Raw genomic sequence first — 18,816 nt, 5'->3', positions numbered from 1 at the left:
CCCCCCCTTACAACAGGGCATTCCACAGCTTCTGATAAAGTGATATTAGAAGAGCTCATGAATAACACAAAATTCCCCAATTCAATTACAATTTTTAACAACATTAACAGTACTTCCTCGATTCTTCTCATCTTTCGGTAAGCAATGAAGAGCTAACATGAGTAATTTCTTTTGCATTCTTTTCCCACCAACTGTAAGCCAATCAAGCTATAAAACACTTCTCTTCTTACAGTCCGCCATCCTAATTTCCTCAAAAGCAGCAAAATAGAAGGGCATAAAAAAGAAATATTGCAACTACATTTACTTCACAATTCTCCAAAACACAACTCACATATGCAGATTCCAAACATTAAATCGGAGTACAAAAACTGAAGCTTATAAGGCAATATCAACAACTTCTGATAGTTCATAGAGCAAAACTCAACTCACATATGCACATTTCAAACATTAAATCGAGGTACAAAAACTGAAAGTTTGTAAACCAATATCAACAATTTCTCATAGTTTGTAGAGAAAAACTCAACTCAACTCACATATGCACATTTCAGAGGATCAATCGAGTAAGAACACTGAAGCTTATAAAGCAATATTAACAACTTCTCACAGTTCATAGAGCAAAATTCAACTCACACATGCAGTGTTAAACATTAAACCCAACTGCAGAAACTGAAGCTTATATAAGGCGACATCAACAACTTCTGATAGCTCACAAAGCAAAACTCAAAACTCACATATGCAGTTTTAAAACATTAAACCGGACTGCAGAAACTGAAGCTTATATAAGGCGATATCAACAACTTCTGATAGTTCATAGAGCAAAACTCAATTCATAGATGCAATTTTAAACAGTCAATCAGAGTACGAAATTGAAGCTTATAAAGCGATATCAACAACTTCTAATAGCTCATATAGAAAACTCAATTCACGTATGCTGATTTCAAACAATCAATCCGAGAACGAAAACTGAAAGCTAATGAAGCAATAATCAACAACCTCTGATAGTTCATTGGGCAAAACTCAACTCACAAATTCACATCTCAAGCAATCAATCGGACAGTGAAAAATGAAGCATATAATGCGAATATCAACAAACTCTGATAGTTCATAGAGCAAAACTCAACTCAAATATGCAGATTTCAAAACAATCAATCGCAGTACGAAAACTGAAGCTTATAATGCGAATATCAACAACTTCGGATTGTTCATAGAGCAAAACTCATACACTGAAATCACCAAAAACAAAATCATAACAAGATCAACTTACCAGTTAGATGAGTTTCTCAGGGAAATGGAGATCGGAAAAAAACTCTGCAAATCTCAGACGCCGAAACCCTAGTTGAAAATGAGGAGTGAATTTGTTAAATTATTCTCGCGGGAAATGGCAGTTCAACTATTAAACCCAAATTGTATATTATGAATTTAAAAATAGTAATGAATTTCCGAATTATTCGAAATATAAAATAAATTAATAAAAAATTAAAGTTAGACATATATTTATGAGAAAATTGATTTTCTGAATTTAATAATATCTAGATTTATCATTTGTAATTCTACAATTGAAATAATGAATAAAAATATTGTCTAAATTTATGTGTTATTATGTCATATTGTTATGTTAATTTCACGTATAATCATTAAATTTATTTACTATAATAATAAAATTATAAAATATTTTATCCATTAAATAACATTCTTTATTAATTACAATAATAAAATTATCGAATTGTGCATGATATAAAAAATAAAGTCACAGAAATTATTAAGTGAAGTTGAGGATTGCAACTCTCAAATCACAACTACCAATTATTCAATAAATTAAAAAGATGTGTCCCCACGAACTCTTTACAATTTTCACATCAAACCTAATGTTTTCATTCACTTTTTAACTATATATTTTCATATAATCATATGGTTAAGTAAATTATCATGTAATTTTTATTTTATTTATCCTATAAAATAGTAAAGTAATGTAATTGATTATCAAGATGTAATAATAATAATAGCGATATAACAAATGAAATCACACAAAATATAAAATATGAAGAAGGTAAAGTGTACGCATATTTTATCACTATTTTAAATTTATTACTTATATTCAAATGGTAATACTATTATAAAATTTCCTTTATCGTGCCTTGAGGAATTTGTCAACTGTCAAATCGATGTTACACAAGTAAAAGTTGATAAAAAATTATTTTGTGTTTTATCTTGAGAGACTAAAAAAGAGTAATTCGACACATAAAATATCATATATTATCATGATCAGAAAAAATATCCTATGTTAGCATGAATCATGATCAGAAAAAAGATCACACTATAAAATGTACCACGCAAACAACTTACTCTAAAATAAATATTAATAACAACTTTCATAAGAATTATTTTACTTATAAATTGTGCGAAAAAAGTTTATCTTGGAATTATTATCGTTATCTCGCTATTCAAACTGCATAGATTAGTTTTAAGACAAGACGCCCTCAAATCAGTGGCGGAGCCATCATAAATTAACTTCCTTCGATGGAAAATTATATTATTTTAATATCGTATATAGTAGATATTAAACCCCTTTCGACTACTTTATATGTTTATTTCTTCAGATAATGAATTTTCTTGTCAAAAATTTTAGCTCCGCTTTTGCGTTAAATACTGTGAAAGTGTTGTGTTCCTGTCCTATTGACAGCCATTAATCAAGATTAACTTAATCAAAAAAGCAACAAATAGTGATGATTACCCTCATCCCTCCCCAGTCCCCACTTCAAAAGTTTAAACATTAAACTAATTAAAATTCTGCAAAAAACTTCTTCATCATTCTTTCTGCACTGTAAATCCACCCCCACTTAGCTGTCTTAATTATATTATTATTAATGCATGTCTGTCTGTTACTTTCAATCTTCAAATGGAATATAATCCTTCAAATAATTGAAATTGGTCATATAAATTCTTGGTTTTTTATTCAAAAAAAAAAGTCTATGCTGTAAAAAGATTGAATTTTTATTTGATTTTTTCAGGCCCCATTGGTGGGATTTCAAGAATAGAACCGAAAGTTAAGAGAAAAGAAAAAGAGGGTTGAAAGAGAAAGCTGCAAACTTTTTCTTTTTCCTATTTCTCTTTCTTTTTTACTTCTTTTGATTACCTTGTTTTTCTCTTTAGTTTTAGCTAAAAACAAAATAGAAGTAGACTTTTTTTAGTTGAGGTGAAAAAACAGAAGAAGAAGAAAGTTGGGATTTTTCTGTTTGTTGGAGAATTGATTTTGATCTGTAGTCAAAGAGCTGGTAAGAATCTTGATTTTTGCTTCTTCTTTTGTTTTAATTCAAGAATAGCTTACTTGGGGTTTTCATGTTTTCATGTTTATTTGGTTCTTTTGTTGTGTTGAAGCTGATCTTTTTGTGTGTATTTTTTTTTTCATTTTTTTATGCAGTTTGGAACTTGGGAGTTCTTGCTCTTGGTAAGTAAGGGGATTGAGTTGTTTTGCTGTGAAATTTGATATTTGTTTTTGAAGTTTTGAGTAGTTTTTATAGTGAGAAAAAAAGATGGGTGTTGGATTAGTAGAGATTGGAGTTGAAATGAGGAAAATTTTGATGTTTTCAATTAAAGGATGTTATGTTACAGTGTTAAATCATCCTTTTCTTGTGAGTATGCTGTGTTTCATAGCATTTTTGTACAGATCTTTCCCATTTCTGTTTTCGATATTGTTAGCTGTATCTCCAGTTCTTGTTTGTACTGCTGTTTTGCTTGGAACTTTACTAAGTTTTGGTCAGCCTAATATACCCGAAATTGAAAGGGAGGAAAAAACAAGTAGTCATGATATAGTACCTTTGAGAACTGGTGTATTGTATGATACTACTCATATTGAGAGTGCTGATGATAGTTACTATGTGGAAAGATATACGGAGAGGGGCCTCGTAGATCAGTCGATTGATAAGATCAGTGATCTTTCCCCTCTACCTGAGGAAAGGTCTCGAGATTTTCAATTTGGGAATGGGGGTTTTGAGGAAGCAGGAAGGGAGTTTCATGAGCAGAACTATAAAGAGAAACATGGTGATGGTGAACTTACAGAGAGTCAATACTCTCCAATTCCAACGGTTGATGAGGATTTTGAGGAAGCAGTGAGGGAGTTCTATGAACAAAAGAATGAGGAACATGATGATGGGGAACTTCTAGAGAGTCAATACTCTTCAATTCCAACGGTTGATGAAGATTTTGAGGAAGCAGCAAGGGAGTTCTATGAGCAGAACAGTGAAAAGAGTGAAGAGAAACATGATGATGGGGAGCTAATGGAGAGTCAGTACTCTCCCATTCCGACAGTTGATAATGAGAGCATTGAGTTTGACTTTGATAGATCAGATTCCTTTGATTCTAGAAGGGTGAATCTTAATTCTCTTCCTGGTTCCCCTTGGAAAAAGGAGAGGAAGGAAGAGGAAGAACAGGAGGAAGAGGAGGAGGATGACGACGACGAGTCTTTTGACTCGGAATCTGATCGAGCTGAGAGCTCTTCTCCTGATGCTTCAATGGCTGACATTATTCCAATGCTTCATGAGCTCCATCCGCTTTTGGATGAAGACACTACTCAGCATGTTAGTTTGTTACATGATGGTTCTGATGCTGCTTCCGATAGTTCTGGTAAGACCACTGAGAGTGATAACGAATCTGATGATGGTGTTGAAAATCAAGAAGAGCTAGAAGTTGCAGACGACGAGAATGAAGATGGTGAAGATGACGAAGGAAAGCAAGATGAGGAAGATATAAGTAAGTCAGCTATTACATGGACAGAAGAGGATCAGAAGAATCTAATTGACTTGGGAAGCTCCGAGATCGAAAGAAATCAACGGTTGGAGAATCTTATGGCAAGGAGAAGAGCCCTGAAGAAAATGAGGCTGATGATGACCGAAAAGAATTTGATTGACTTGGAAAGTGCTGATCTTCCATTCAACATCCCGTCCATTTCTACAGCAAGAAACAATCCATTTGATGTTCATAATGATAACTATGACCTTGGACTGCCACCAATCCCCGGGTCTGCTCCATCTGTTTTAGTACCAAGGCGAAATCCATTTGATCTTCCTTATGACTCAAGTGAAGAGAAACCTAATCTTATGGAGGACGAACAAGACTTTATAACATTTCAAGCAAAGGATCCACTTTTCCGGAGGCATGAAAGTTTTATCGTAAGACCCTCAATCTTCGGGCTGAACAGGCAAGACAAGCAAGATAGCCATTTGAGACCCTATTTTGTTCCGGAGAGAATGGCTACAGAGGGAACAAGCTACTCACCATTTCAAAGACAATCTAGCGAACTTAGTGATTCGAAGGTGAGTTCTGTTCCTGAAACAGAATCACTAAGTTCTGTTGAAGATCTGGAAGACAGTAACCTCATTGAAGGGCAGCTCAGACACAAAAGCCTTGATCAAGAAGAACTGGAATGCAGAAACCTCATGGATGAACATATCTCTGAGGAGCCAGAGCATACTTCTGAGCATGTCAAACATGGAAGTCAATCCTCCGAAGAAGTAGAGTCTTTGGTGCAGCTGGGAACTGTGAAAAATCATCATGATGCAGAAGAAACTTTGCTCCAGGAAGGAAGAATTACCAACGCATTGGAACTTAATCCAACCGAAATTCAATCCAAGCCAGAAACTTCTTATCAAAGATACAGCAGCCAATCTAGCTCCTCATCGTTGGCAGAGGTGAGTGAAAGGGTCTTTATTGATAAAGAAGGAGAAATGAGATCAAGTTTCGAGGAGATAATGGGACATATTGAAGAAAATGGGATCTCCAGGCAAGCTTCGTTTGATGGACCTGATTTCCACATCACAAGCACTTCAGTAGATCATACTCCACGCGAACACCCTATTTATGATTCTAGTCCTTCTGCTATCAGGGAAAACATATTTTCAGCCTCCTTTTCTTCAGATCAGCATGTGGAATCTGAGACAGTGTTTCCTCCTACATTGGTTGAGGAAAGCACTATTTCATTCGTAGAGAGGGAATCTGAGGAAAATAGTCAGGATATTGAAAAAAATTCCCTTCCAACTAATGAAGAGATTTTGGCACCAGCAGATGACCAAGAATTTCTGTCAAGGGAGGTGGTATGCCAAAATGAGCTTGATGTTGCAAAGGCGGATATTTCTGAAGATGATGAAGTCTTTGGCAGTGCAAATGCCCTTCAGGTTCCTGAGTTGGTCGTCAGTCAGACATCTATTGACTCGGAATCATCAGCAGACGAAGATATGGGGCATAAAGAAGGAACTATTGATCATGCACAACATCAAGTTTCTTCTTCAAGATTTGATGCAGATACCCATGTTGTGTCTCATCTTGTTGTAAACCACGCCGTTGAATCCCTTTCAACGTCCTCAGATCATCAAAACATTCGCCAGATGGGTGATGAACAGCATTCTCTGATCGCAGAGGTTCCACTTGATCAACCAGTTATGCCTTCTTTGGAGAAGCAATCTGTGGAGGATGTGACTGAGAAGGAGGAACCTATAGTCTCTGAACAGCATGATCTTCCCTCATCGGATGCTGTTGAAAGTTCGGTTACTGATGCTCTGAGTGAAGTGGATGAAACACAGACCTCTGTTGGACATCAATATGCTTCTACAGAGAGGTCCATCTCACAGTGTGAAGAAGGATTGGCATACTCAGACAAATCCATTGATGAACATCCATCAGATGATAAGGAAGTAAAGGTAAACACTTCGTTCCACATTTCTCTTCTATGCTTTTCCTTTAAGCAACTTCTCTTTCTTCATTTTCTCATTTCACATATTATAACTCATTTACGTTGAAAATTGAAAGCTGGTTAACTTTTTATCTTTAAATGCGCGATTGCTGCTATGGGCAATAAAGACATACCTGCTTGATTTACCAAATAAGAAGGCAAAGACACATAATTTACTGTACTTAACTGATTTCAGAATTTTTTGTCATGCTTTCTATATTACTTTGCTATGGTTTCTTCACCTCTGCTATTTCTTTTTCCGACCTGCTTTGAAACATTTTTCCTTGAGCCGAGGGTCTATCGGGAACTGATCTCTACCTCCTAAGGTGGGTAAGGTCCGCGTACACTCTACCCTCCCCAAACTTCCCTTGTGGGATTACACTGGATATGTTGTTGGACTGATTTCATTAGAAAACTGCAGCTTAGATACCTACAATAGTAGAAAAATAATCTGGTACTCATGTTGGCATGTTTTACATGATATAGATTGTTTCATGTTGGAGGATAAACTATAAGCCTAAAGTTTTTGGGCATATTGTGTCAATCCAAGGCATATCTATGTGACTCAACCTCGAGTGAAGAAAAACTACAAAGCCAAAAAACTTCAAAACATAGATTTTCAAAATCATGAAATTTCCCGTCTTGATTAAATTCAAGATAAACGTTATGTCGTATGACATCTACGAGTCAGTAGTGGTGAATTTTATAGCTTTCAAAAGGAAGCATAACCATATTTTAAGCAAATTGTATGATAAACTATGCATTTGAAAAGCCAGAAATAGGAGTAAATCCATTAAGAAAGGCCAGAACTTAGACCTATTTCAACACTAAGTAAAAATTAATATTGACCAGAAGAACAAAATGACTCTAGATAGCTAAAAGTTATCTGGATCTATCACATAAGAAGTAAAACACTGCTACTGATATCCTGCTCTTGACTTCACAGTTTGATAATGAACCTTGGACTTGACAAAAATGCAGTATGGATAAAGCATATTTTGCACAAATGCCTTACCTCTAAAGGTAAACAAATGTGAATGAACTTTAGAATGTCAAAATCTGATAATGGATTTGACAGAGTCAGTGATAGAGGTACTGATTAACTGGCTAGGAATAATATTGCGTATTTGAGCAAAATATCATCCACCATCTGGATGAGCGGATTGCTGCTGGATATTTGTAATTTGGCTGTGTGGCACTCACTATTGATGTCCTGCATCATCTGGATGAGTGAATTGCTACTGGTCACTTGTAATTTGGCCATGTTACATACTATTAATGTCCTACATAATCTGGACGAGCATATACTGCTGGTTACTTGCATGTACTAGTACATCATGCCAAAATAATTGGACTGGTGATAGCATCATGCCAAGATGATTGGAGACATGACTGGTTACATTTCTCAGGTTTTGCTTTAACTGTTACTTTGTGAGTCTTACATTTCCGTGGTGGGTTGGGGACTGGGGGATATGGATAAAGAACATTAAAAGTTTTATTTGTGATAGGATCAACTATTCTGTATATTATCGAAGTCATGCATCAAAATATTGTTATCGCCCTTATGTTATTGGAAAGTTAATTTATTTCCTTCCTTCTCACTCTTCTTTACTTTCAATGCTTCTAGTTGGGAAACAATCCTAGTAGTTTAAGTGTATCTTTTTCTGATAAGCAGGAGACACCAGCTATCCTGGTTGAGTCAATTGAGGAAGCAAGCACCACTGAGACCTTAAATGTTTCAGAAATCCATGACCTTGATGATGGAATTCCTATTATCAGCTCCCCACGTACTCCCAACTCTATTTCCAATCTGCATGAGGTTGTTGAGGCCCCAAGAGGTGCTAGTCTATCAGGTCTAAAGAACATGATCCTCGAGGAAAATGATAACCAGATCAAAGTATTGGAAAACTATGTATTGCCACCAGAAGCAGCTGATTTTCAGCATGATGAGCTATATATAGTTGAAGAAACAGATGGTATTGAGGACATTGATGAGGCATTTCTCTATGAATTAGATACAGTTGGTGACTTTAGCATCAACGAGCTGGGATCATGCCAGAATGAGTTCGAGAGACGAATCGACTCCACTGGAGAGGGTTTGTCTGCATTCCACACTGTTGATTCTGGCACTCCAGAAGTTGCTGAAGATGCCTTTGCTGAAGTTCATGAAAGAAAGTTTCCGTTGCACCCTGATATTTTAAACGCATCCACATTTCAAGAGATTGGTAAGCATGAAGAAAAGGAGTGTGCTTCAGAAATTCAAAAATCTGGAATGAGCATTATTGATCATCTTGATGTATCTCATACAGATTTTGCTGAAGGAGAAGTCCATAATGCTGTTGATGCTAGATCAATAGAAGGAGGAGTCCCTGTGGATAGTGATATTGGGCCGTCAGATCCCATGACAAAACTTAATTTGGATGCTCAAGAGATAGTTCCGGAAATGACTATAGCTGAAGCTCAAAACTCTGTCTTTGAGGTGGCAAATGCAGAATCTGCTCAAACTGGAGTAACTAAAGTGCCTCAAGAAGTTATAGTCAGAGATGAAACTGATTCTGGTATGCCAGTACTAGAAGCACAAACAATTCAAGATATTGAGTCAGCGTTTTGGCAAGTTTATGAGAAAGAAATGGAGAAATCTAATGTTTTTGAGCTATATAATGCTGAAGATTCTGGAATGCCAGTGCTGGAAGCACAAACTGTTGAAGATATTGAGTTAGCATTTAGAGGTACTTCTGAGAATGAAACATTGAACTCGAATGTGTATGAGCTACCTAATGCTAAACTAGTAACTGAAAAATCTGGGAGTTCTGACAATTCAGCGGTGTTTAAAATATCAAGCCAAGTACTGAACGATTCTGGAATGCCAGAGGTGGAAGCACACACAATTGAAGAGATTGAGTCAGCATTTGGAATTAGTTCTGAGAAAGAAAAAGAGCATTTGAATGTGGTTGAGCTACCTAATGCTAAGCTTGTAACTGAAGAATCTAGACATTCTGACGATGCTGCGGTGTTTGAAGTGTCAAGTTCGGTGAAGGAAGATTCTGAAATGCCAGTGGTGGAAGCACAAACAATTGAAGACATTGAGTCAGCATTTAGAATTAGTTCTGAGAAAGAAATAGTGCATTCGAATGTGGTTGAGCTACATAATGCTAAGCTACCTGATGCTAAGCTTGTAACTGAAGAATCTGGGGATTCTGACGATGCAGCGGTGTTCAACGTGTCAAATTCAATACAGGAAGATTCTGAAATGCCAGTGGTGGAAGCACAAACAATTGAAGATATTGAGTCTGCATTTAGAATTAGTTCTGAGAAAGAAATAGTGCATTCGAATGTACTTGAGCTACCTAATGCTAAGCTTGTAACTGAAGAATCTGTGGATTCTGACGATGAAGTGGTGTTTGATGTTTCAAGTTCAGTACAGGAAGATTCTGGAATGCCAGTGGTGGAAGCACAAACAATTGAAGATATTGAGTCTGCATTGAGAATTAGTTCTGAGGAAGAAATAGTTCATTCGAATGTGCTTGAGCTGCCTAATGGTAAGCTTGTAACTGAAGAATCCGTTAATTCTGACGATGAAGTGGTGTTTGATGTGTCAAGTTCAGTACAGGAAGATTCTGGAATCCCAGTATTGGAAGCACAAACAGCTGAAGATATTAACTTGACATTTCGGCAAATAGGTGAGAAATCGAATGTTCTTGAGCAACGTTTGGCTGAGCTAGCAACTGAAGAATCTGGGGATTTTGACAACGGAGCGGTATTTGACATGTCAAGTTCAGTACAGGCAGATTCTGGAATGCCAGTACTGGAAGCACAAACAGCTGAAGACATCACTTTAGCATTTAGGCAAATATCTGAGCAAGAAATTGAGAAATCGAATGTTCTTGAGCAACCTCATGCTAAGCTTGAAACAGAAGAATCTGGAGATTTTGACAATGCAGCAATGTTTGATGTGTCAAGTACAGTACACGAAGATTCAGGAATGCCAGTACTGGAAGCACAAACAGTTGAAGATATTAACTTTGCATTTAGGCAAATATCTGAGCAAGAAATAGCTGAGAAATCAAATGTTCTTGAGCAATCTAATGCTGAGCTAACAACTGAAGAACCTGGGAATTCTGTCAATGCAGCGGTGTTTGAAGTGTCAGGTTCAGTGCTGGAAGATCCTCAAATGCCAATAGTGGAAGCACAAACAGCTGAAGATATTAATCTAGCATTTAGGCAAATATCTGAGCAAGAAATAGATGAGAAATCAAATGTTCTTGAGCAACCTAATGCTGAGCTAGCAACCGAAGAATCTGGGAACGTTGCAGCTGCAGCTGAAGTGTCAAGTTCAGCGCTGGAAGATTCTGAAATGCCAGTGCCAGAAGCAGAAATATTTGAAGATATTGACATGATATTTAGGAGAATATCTGAGAAAGAAATGAAGAAATCTAATGTTCTTGAGCAACCTCATGCTGAGCTAGCAACTGAAGTATCTGGGAGTTCTGACAACACAGCGGTGCTCGAAGCGTCAAGCGTGACACGCAATATGCAATTACCAATTCTTGAAACAAGACCTACTGAATATTTTGATTTGGATCATGAAAAACTTTCTGAGAGTGATGATGAGACACTCATCCGTCATGATTCTGTTGGTGGTGATGAGCATCCTGGGGAATCCGAAGATGTAGGAGCTTCTTCAGATTCACAAACTGTCGAAACAGACTTGTCTTTGAAACAAGTCTTGGAAGGAAATCTGGAGAAACCCCTGAACTACACTTCTGAAGGTGAGTCAGCACAAGCGAAGCCAAGTGAAGCAGGCTCATCCAATGATATGGAATCAAGTGTTAGAGGATCTGATTTACCTGATTCTGGTGAAGCTGAAACTGAAAAAGGTGATCATGAAGTTGTACTAAAAGAAGCAAAGACACCAATAGCTGAAAAACCAGATCATGCTGTTGATATGCCTGCTACATCTGATGTTAAAGGCAAGAAGGACAAATCCCACGAGACGGGATCAAGTTCAAGCTCAAGCTCAAGCTCTGATTCAAGTTCAAGCGACTCCGACAAAGAATGAAGATGCTCAGGATGATTGACTGACAAAAAGGAGTTAAAGTTGGTTCACAATTTTGTGTTTATTGCATTAGTAGTTTGGGTTATTGCATGGTTTGGAGTGGCTTGTGAAATGATGGACTCCTTCAAGAATGAGTTTTGGTTTGATTTCTTGAAGCATTCTTTTCTTATATTTTTTTATCATCTTTTCAGCAGTTTTTTGGAGATTGTTGGAAGAAAAGGTTTTGTTAAACTTGTATATGGAGTTTGTAATTTTTTTGTATGAAGCAGTTTATGTTGGACTGTTATCCTGAAAGTAATGGCAAGCAAGACTCATTGCCTTTCTTTTTGCTGTTTTCTTCACTTCTTTAGTTCTTTTAACTCGTTTGGTTTGCGAACTAAGTTATACAGGGAATATAACATAATAAAGATTAATAATCACTGCATTATTAAGTGCATGTACTTTATTGGCGGATATTTGGTTCACCACATTAAAAATGAGATATACCATGTATAATCTTTCCTTAATTTTGTTTTAAGTGATACATTTTCTTTTCAAGTTTGTTCCAAAAAGATTGACACGTTTCTCTTTATTAAAATTTAACTTATTAGAAGTTGGGACTTACTTGATATAAAAATTCATTTTTTATGAGAAAATGTGGATAAACAAGTAGAACCTTTACCTTCACTCTTTTAAAAGAACAAAAATTTTGATATTTATAATTGACTTACATGTTAAAAGTTGTCTTTAATTTTTTTTTAAATTGTGTTCAATCAAACACCTTCTGTGTTATTGTTCCATTCATATTTATAGCATTGTAACAGAAGTAAAAATAGGCATTTTTAATCCCACTGAACCATTTCACTAGACATTAAAATATGAAATACATCAACAGTTGGTAGCAGTATAGAGATTGTTTTACACACATACCTTAACACAGTAATAACCTACATACACCATATTTTTGCTTAGAGTTACAACTTTGGACACACTGTAAGTACACCAACAAACAAGGTTCAGGGGAATATGTTAAACGTCCACAAAAGTAGCGCTTCTTCTGAAGCTATTCATCAAGCTTCTAAGAGCAGTTGGTGTCGTAGGTAGCGAGTCCCAACAACTCCGGACCTTCAAGTCGAGGATTGTGCTCGAAACTGCAAATTAGAAGTTCAGGAAACTTATTAGAAACATCCAACTAGGATACTGTATCTTTTTAAAGGAATCAGTAGGAGATGACTGCAGAGTCGAGAAATCAAGAAGAATGATATGGTGCACGGACTATACACAGCACAAGCCCCCGGGACTTGGTTAAAGTGGCAAAGGTTGATGGACTTGTGTCAAAAGATCAATCTCTGCACCATGCAAACTAAACCAGGTACTTAAGTGGAGAGTCGTAAAGAGGCGGTTGGTCCTAATAGTTAGCCCCAGATAAATTTCTTGTTCATAGTGCAAAAGCTAAGCAGGTAAGACCCACATATGACACATGTGCACCACCAGGAACACGTAGTCTCTTTGACTATATTTGAAAGCACAATTGCTTATCTGCTTGTCTGGCTTTATTTTTTTACTTAAACACACACCCTTCCCAAAATAACAACAAAATATAAATATAAATACATGTCGAAACAAGGGAATTTAAGGAGCTAAAGGAATAAACAAAAAGTGAAAAGGTAACTATGACGCGTCTCAATTGATTTGTGTTGCACATATAATTAGCATATCCAGAGGAACAAAATCCAAATACAGTTGGGCTTCCTTTAGGTTTGAAGTAAATGGAGTCAATGGTATCTCGTCTATAGCCTGAATTAATACCACCCACAATTCTAATTGATATAACTGGAAATCTAGAACTCATTGGTGTTTGTATATCACTCTCTTTAAATTGTTATTTAAGGCTTCTCTACTTATCAATGAACTGTAATCTGAAATAAGAGGTCACATATCCAATTCCTTTCCAAATAGGTGTCTTATTTCAAAGAAAAATTTAAAAGTCATTGCAGAAATTCGAATCTTTTCCAAGTAAGTTTCTTCTTTTAAAACGAAAGTTAGAAGTCATTGCTTCCGGCATAATTTACCTATTATGAAGCCCAAATTTAACTTAGATAAAGGCAAATCAAGATACTAGTTTTTTTAAAAAAGAATACCTTTTTTGATTGGTAGTCTTTTTTTAAAGGTGAACTTGATAGAATTAAGCATACAGAGACATGATTACCCTTTGCACCATTGCTCAATACTTTAACAGTTCAACTCTGACAACGATACTTGTAGGATATACAAGGAAATCTTACTTGTTTAGAGGAATATGCTCAAATGGACCAGAAGTAGGAATTGTTCCACACAAATCATTATTCGAGACATCCCTGGAAGAAAGAGTGCAGAATTTAAAATCTATTCCGCAGAAGAATTAACGATAATATCACAAGCAAAGAAATTATACTTACACAACTTTCAGGCTAGAAATGCTAGTAAGTTCTCTTGGGATCGGTCCTGTTAGCTTGTTATCATTTAGACGCCTGATAGATCAGATAAGAAACTTTCAATCAACATAAGAGTATTATGCTATAACCCATTCACTACAAGCAAGTGATACTGAATATTAAGGTCAAAGAAGAAAAGGGAACTCTGTGAGTAGTGCAAGTAACAGAATACTTGCTTTCTTTTTCGTCCCCCTCTTACGTAAAACGGTACACATGACTGGAACCAAATAGGGAAACATCACAAAGGAGAACTTACAAGAAAACAAGGTTTTTCAGGTTTCCAAGTGAAGTAGGAATTGTCCCCGAAATATTGTTGTTGTACAGATCCAGACTAATAAGGCTCTTCAAGTTACCGAGCTCCTTAGGGATGGTTCCCTGAATATTATTTTTGTAAAGCTCCCTGAAGCAAACAAACAATTACCTCATGGATATGACTCCTTATAAACAAATAAAGTTATTGACTATAAAAGTATAAATGGCAAGTCAATTCAAGATTTCAAATAATTACTCACAGATACTGTAGATGTTCAAGCTTTCCAAGCTCAGGTACCAAATGACCAGATAACTTTGAGTTGCCAAGATCCCTGGAGAAACATTAAAACCCAGAGACATTTCAGACTGGTAATAATTACGATGAAAAAATAAAGCAAACTACAGCTGTGTTCCTCTTCTGAGTTGCACCACCTTTTTGGGAGAATTATCGGGGGTCCGTTTATGTATAAATCAGTAGAGAATAAGTTCATGTGAGCAAACATGAAATTTATTCTAGGCGAGACTAGTCCATTTCAGAAAAACATGTTTGTTGGTTATAGTTACTGTTCCTTTCAGGATAGATGCAAGTATATAACAATTTCCGGTTTGGAAATTGATGTGATTCTCCGTACACGTGGAATTCCGGCCAGTACCTCATGTTTTTAAATATGTAAAAGACATCACGGTAGCGAAGATATAGCAAGGAGTGTTGTCAAAAGTGCACTTGAAGTGTGCTTAAGCCCTGAAGCGAAGCTCAAAAGGTGTTGAGCGCTTCCCTCTCTTAATGTGCGTTCAGTGCCGTCATGAAGGTTATAATGCCAATGAGTCTCTTCTAAAGAGGTGATACTAAAAAATTGATATTTATCGTAATTCTTTTTCGATTTCTTTGTTCATAGATTTTTCGTTCATGCTTATAACTATTAGTCTTAGACTGAACATACATATTTATATTTTTTTTCTCCCTTTGCGCACTTCTCATTAATGTCCACACTTTATTTGCGTTTTGCGCTTAAAGCCCCAATAGATCATAGAGCTTTTTTTGCTTTTGGTAACACTAATAGTCTTGCATTTCAATAAATTAGCTTGTGTCTCATTCAAATTTCACAAATCATCTGTTATGTATCAACTATCAATCAATCAACATAAAAATCCACCCAGTAACATCAGTCATCAGGTGTTCCAAGATCACATAAGATACAGGAAATGGAACTCTAAGACATTCATAATGTCATAAGCATCCAAATTTTGCCAATGAAATAATAAATTTGATTTTATAAAAAAAAACATTAGCAAATGACCATGGTTGCTCCAAAATTTCAAAAGAAAAACAGTAAAGCCGTACACAAACATAATCACCACCAACTAATTTTAACGTACAAGATTTTGGCGCTTTGCCACACTTTAAAACGGACATAATCCCCTAAAAATTTACAAAAGGTGCTGACACGTGAGATCAGAAATATAACAAGGGCAAAGATCATTAATGAATCACACGTCTCCATATTTAGCACATAGATCATCGATACACATTACGACAGGAACTTTGAGTAAGTTAAACAAAAGTAATAGACTCAAAAGGTGCAACCACGTGAGATCAGAAAGATAACAAGGAAAAAGATCATTAATGAACCACACGTCTCTATCTTTAGAACATAGATCATCGATACACATAACGACAGGAACTTCGGGTAAGTTAAACAAAAGTAATACACACACCCTCTTCATCTTGGGTCACCACCAACTAATGAATTACAACTTTAAAACTGACAAAATCTCCTAAAAGTTTATAAAAGATGCAACCACGTGCGATCAGAAACATAACAACGACAAAGATCATTAATGAATCACACTTCTCCATCTTTAGCACATAGATCATTGTTTCATCGATACACATCACGACAAGAACTTCGGTTAAGTTAAACAAAAGTAATAAGACACAAAGGGTGCAACCACGTGAGATCAAAAACATAAAAGCGACAAAGATCATTTATGAACCAGACGCCTCCATCTTTAGCACATAGATCATTGATACACATTACGACAGGAACTTCGAGAAAGTCAAACAAAAGTAATACAGCATGCTCTTCAACCCGGAAACAGGAATCATTAGCTACTAATCTCCAAACAAAAACTTGTTAGCAAGCAAGTCAAGTGAAAGCTTAACTTTTTGCCATCTATATGATCCCAGAATAAATGTCAACACAACTAACCAACAACAACAACAACAAATGGCTATATGGATCCTCTAGCTAAATTCTACTCTACTTAGACCCATTTCCTTCCACAACTCAGCAATTTCTCTTTTTTCCTGTCATATAAATCCAACCTCACATAGCAGATTCAATCAAATCCACCGCTTTAGGTTTAGACCATACATATACCTGTGAGTACACATACATAACACAAACACAAACATACAAATCGACCAATTTCAGATAGCTATCAGCACACCCAAACAAGTATTTAACTCAAAAAACACAAAAAGATGGAAACTTTGAAGACTTACACACGAGTAACTTGATTATCTCCGTTGCAAGTGACATGAAACCAGGTACAAGGGTTAACAAGATTTGGATCCCAGCTCTGTAGCACGTTACCCGGGTCAGATAAGCTCCGGCGGAGGGCGTACAAAGCATCCCCTTCTGAATTCCCCTTCACAGCCACAACTACAGCAAGAACAACTGCCAACAAACCCCATAACTTCAAGAACAAACTCTGGGTTTTGAACACAGCTTCCATGGTTATTAATACTCAAAAATCAAAGAAAATTTATGGGTTTTGCTTAGAATTTTATGGAGAATTTTTTTTGGAGAAGAAGGAAAAAATATAGAGGAAAGTAGGAGTAAAAAGGTTGGATTTTGGGAATGACAACAGGTGGTGAGTGTTTTAGGGAATCTTTTCTACTTTCCACTTAACCTTTGTGTATTTATTAGTAAAACTAACTCTATATTCTTCTACTATACTTTTTTTCACTCAATTTACAAAATGTGTTGTATTGGCATGAATATATTATAAAGTTTTTTTATTTAATATCGTAATAATATATTCGATGTAATTTCATATGCAGGGTGTGAATAGGGTAGAGTGTATGCTTGGTGGTAGTATTTGGACCTTCGTTATTGCTAGGGGTATTAGTGTTGTGCTTCAGATGTTACATTGTGTAGTTGTCAATCTTCATTTCATATTGTTTCGTTGTTGTTGTTGTTCTTATTGAATTTCTCTTTTCAAACAATTTGGAAATGTTTTATTTTAAGTTGAGAGATTGTTAGCTTCAGAAAATCGCTTGTCACACTGAGAGTTGGTCATGTTCGAAGTTGTTACCAACGTTGGTACTATCAATTTATCCTCTACCCTAATTTGCAAACACTCTAATATAAGGTTATGTTCTCGATAAGCTCAAGATGTGTTTAGTGTTCATGTTTTGTTTAATCACCCCCACCCCTTAAATACTTATGGTTTAACTCTATCTTTTGTGACGTTCGATGTCGTCTGCTACTTGCTCACTGAGGTATCTACACTTCTCATTTACACATACTCAAATTTATCTTAGTCTCGCTCTCGTTATTTTGTCTATCACGAGAATCACTCATACCTTGTCTTAATATGCTCAATTGTTCGCACATTCACCTCAACATCTCCATCTTTTGAACAACGAGTTTCTTGATTAACTAACATTATTTCTCATACAACATAGTTGATCTAATTATTGCTCTACAAACTTACCTTTAAGTTTTTTATTAATATTAAAATATAAAAGTTTAATTTAAATTGATTCTAATGCTTTCCTCCATAAATCTTTTAACTTTTTTTTTTCTCGTAATAAATACATAATCGAATACAATTCATATTCCAAATAGTAACTATCAATTTTAAACTTTAGAATAACTTTTTTCAAACTTCAACCAAATAATTCAAACGTATATAAAACGATTCCATCACATTTTTTGTGCTTACAAGAACAAAACAAAAAAAGGTTCCATAAGCACTACGTTATACTACTGTTTTTTATTTGAAAAAGCATTAGTTAGTGTTTTGGCTTTTTCTTTGATTAATTAGTGATTTAGGAAGACCAATTCATGTTGGAATTTTTATTTTTTTTCCTAAGTCAATTTTGATATTACAATACATAGTTTATGGTTCTTTCTAAATTGATGGTCCCATTTTCTTTAACGTGTGTTTTACTAACATAATTTCAGTGGGCGTTTGGACATAAAAATTATGAAATTATTGTAAAATTAAGTTATCTTTTAACATGAATATAAATTAGAATTACTTCGAATTTTTTGTGAACTAACTTGAAAATTATGAAAATAACTTTTTGAAATTTTTCGATA

The 18,816-nt window shown here is 35.6% G+C and overlaps 3 protein-coding genes across 5 annotated transcripts in view; 1 reads left to right on the top strand and 2 right to left on the bottom strand.

Moving 5' to 3' along the window:
* Positions 1-1,417, bottom strand: part of LOC107001706 (replication protein A 14 kDa subunit B-like) — a 3,832-nt gene extending 2,415 nt beyond the window's left edge. The window contains exon 1 of one of the 2 annotated variants that reach the window (XM_015199671.2): positions 1,265-1,417. The gene's annotated coding sequence lies outside the window, so the exon portion shown is untranslated. The remainder of the gene's footprint in view (positions 1-1,264) is intronic. The other variant, XM_027912462.1, reaches the window with a different exon arrangement.
* Positions 1,418-2,980: 1,563 nt separating this feature from the next.
* On the top strand, positions 2,981-12,105 carry LOC107002198 (microtubule-associated protein futsch-like). Of its 2 annotated transcripts, XM_015200117.2 has the most exons (4): positions 2,981-3,272; positions 3,419-6,689; positions 8,397-8,946; positions 9,031-12,105. In XM_015200117.2, the coding sequence occupies exons 2-4, from the start codon at positions 3,531-3,533 to the stop codon at positions 11,778-11,780; spliced, it is 6,459 nt and encodes a 2,152-aa protein (XP_015055603.1). In that variant the 5' UTR covers positions 2,981-3,272; positions 3,419-3,530; the 3' UTR covers positions 11,781-12,105. The 2 variants fall into 2 exon arrangements, with proteins under 2 accessions (XP_015055603.1, XP_015055602.1); XM_015200116.2 differs by having other exon boundaries at positions 8,397-12,105.
* Positions 12,106-12,589: 484 nt separating this feature from the next.
* On the bottom strand, positions 12,590-17,457 carry LOC107002470 (leucine-rich repeat protein 1-like). The gene is made up of 6 exons (XM_015200508.2): positions 16,989-17,457; positions 14,743-14,814; positions 14,487-14,630; positions 14,195-14,266; positions 14,042-14,113; positions 12,590-12,907 (listed from the first exon to the last, which is right to left on the bottom strand). Exons 1-6 carry the CDS (start codon positions 17,219-17,221, stop codon positions 12,835-12,837), a joined length of 666 nt encoding a protein of 221 aa, XP_015055994.1. The 5' UTR covers positions 17,222-17,457; the 3' UTR covers positions 12,590-12,834.
* Positions 17,458-18,816: the final 1,359 nt, after the last annotated feature.

The sequence above is a fragment of the Solanum pennellii genome, chromosome 10 (assembly GCF_001406875.1).
Source record: "Solanum pennellii chromosome 10, SPENNV200".
NCBI lineage: Eukaryota > Viridiplantae > Streptophyta > Magnoliopsida > Solanales > Solanaceae > Solanum > Solanum pennellii.
The sequence above is the reverse complement of the archived record's forward strand: the minus strand, read 5'-3'. Positions and strand labels throughout refer to the sequence as shown.

Excerpts from the sequence above, each read along its gene's own strand:
- LOC107002198 (XM_015200116.2), top strand. The coding sequence starts at position 3,531 with ATGGGTGTTGGATTAGTAGAGATTGGAGTTGAAATGAGGAAAATTTTG. Across the intron at positions 6,690-8,396 it reads CAGATGATAAGGAAGTAAAG|GAGACACCAGCTATCCTGGT; the intron begins GTAAACACTTCG and ends TCTGATAAGCAG.
- LOC107002470 (XM_015200508.2), bottom strand. The coding sequence starts at position 17,221 with ATGGAAGCTGTGTTCAAAACCCAGAGTTTGTTCTTGAAGTTATGGGGT. Across the intron at positions 14,815-16,988 it reads GATAATCAAGTTACTCGTGT|GGATCTTGGCAACTCAAAGT; the intron begins GTAAGTCTTCAA and ends ATGTTTCTCCAG. Across the intron at positions 14,114-14,194 it reads ATTTCTAGCCTGAAAGTTGT|GGATGTCTCGAATAATGATT; the intron begins GTAAGTATAATT and ends TCTTTCTTCCAG.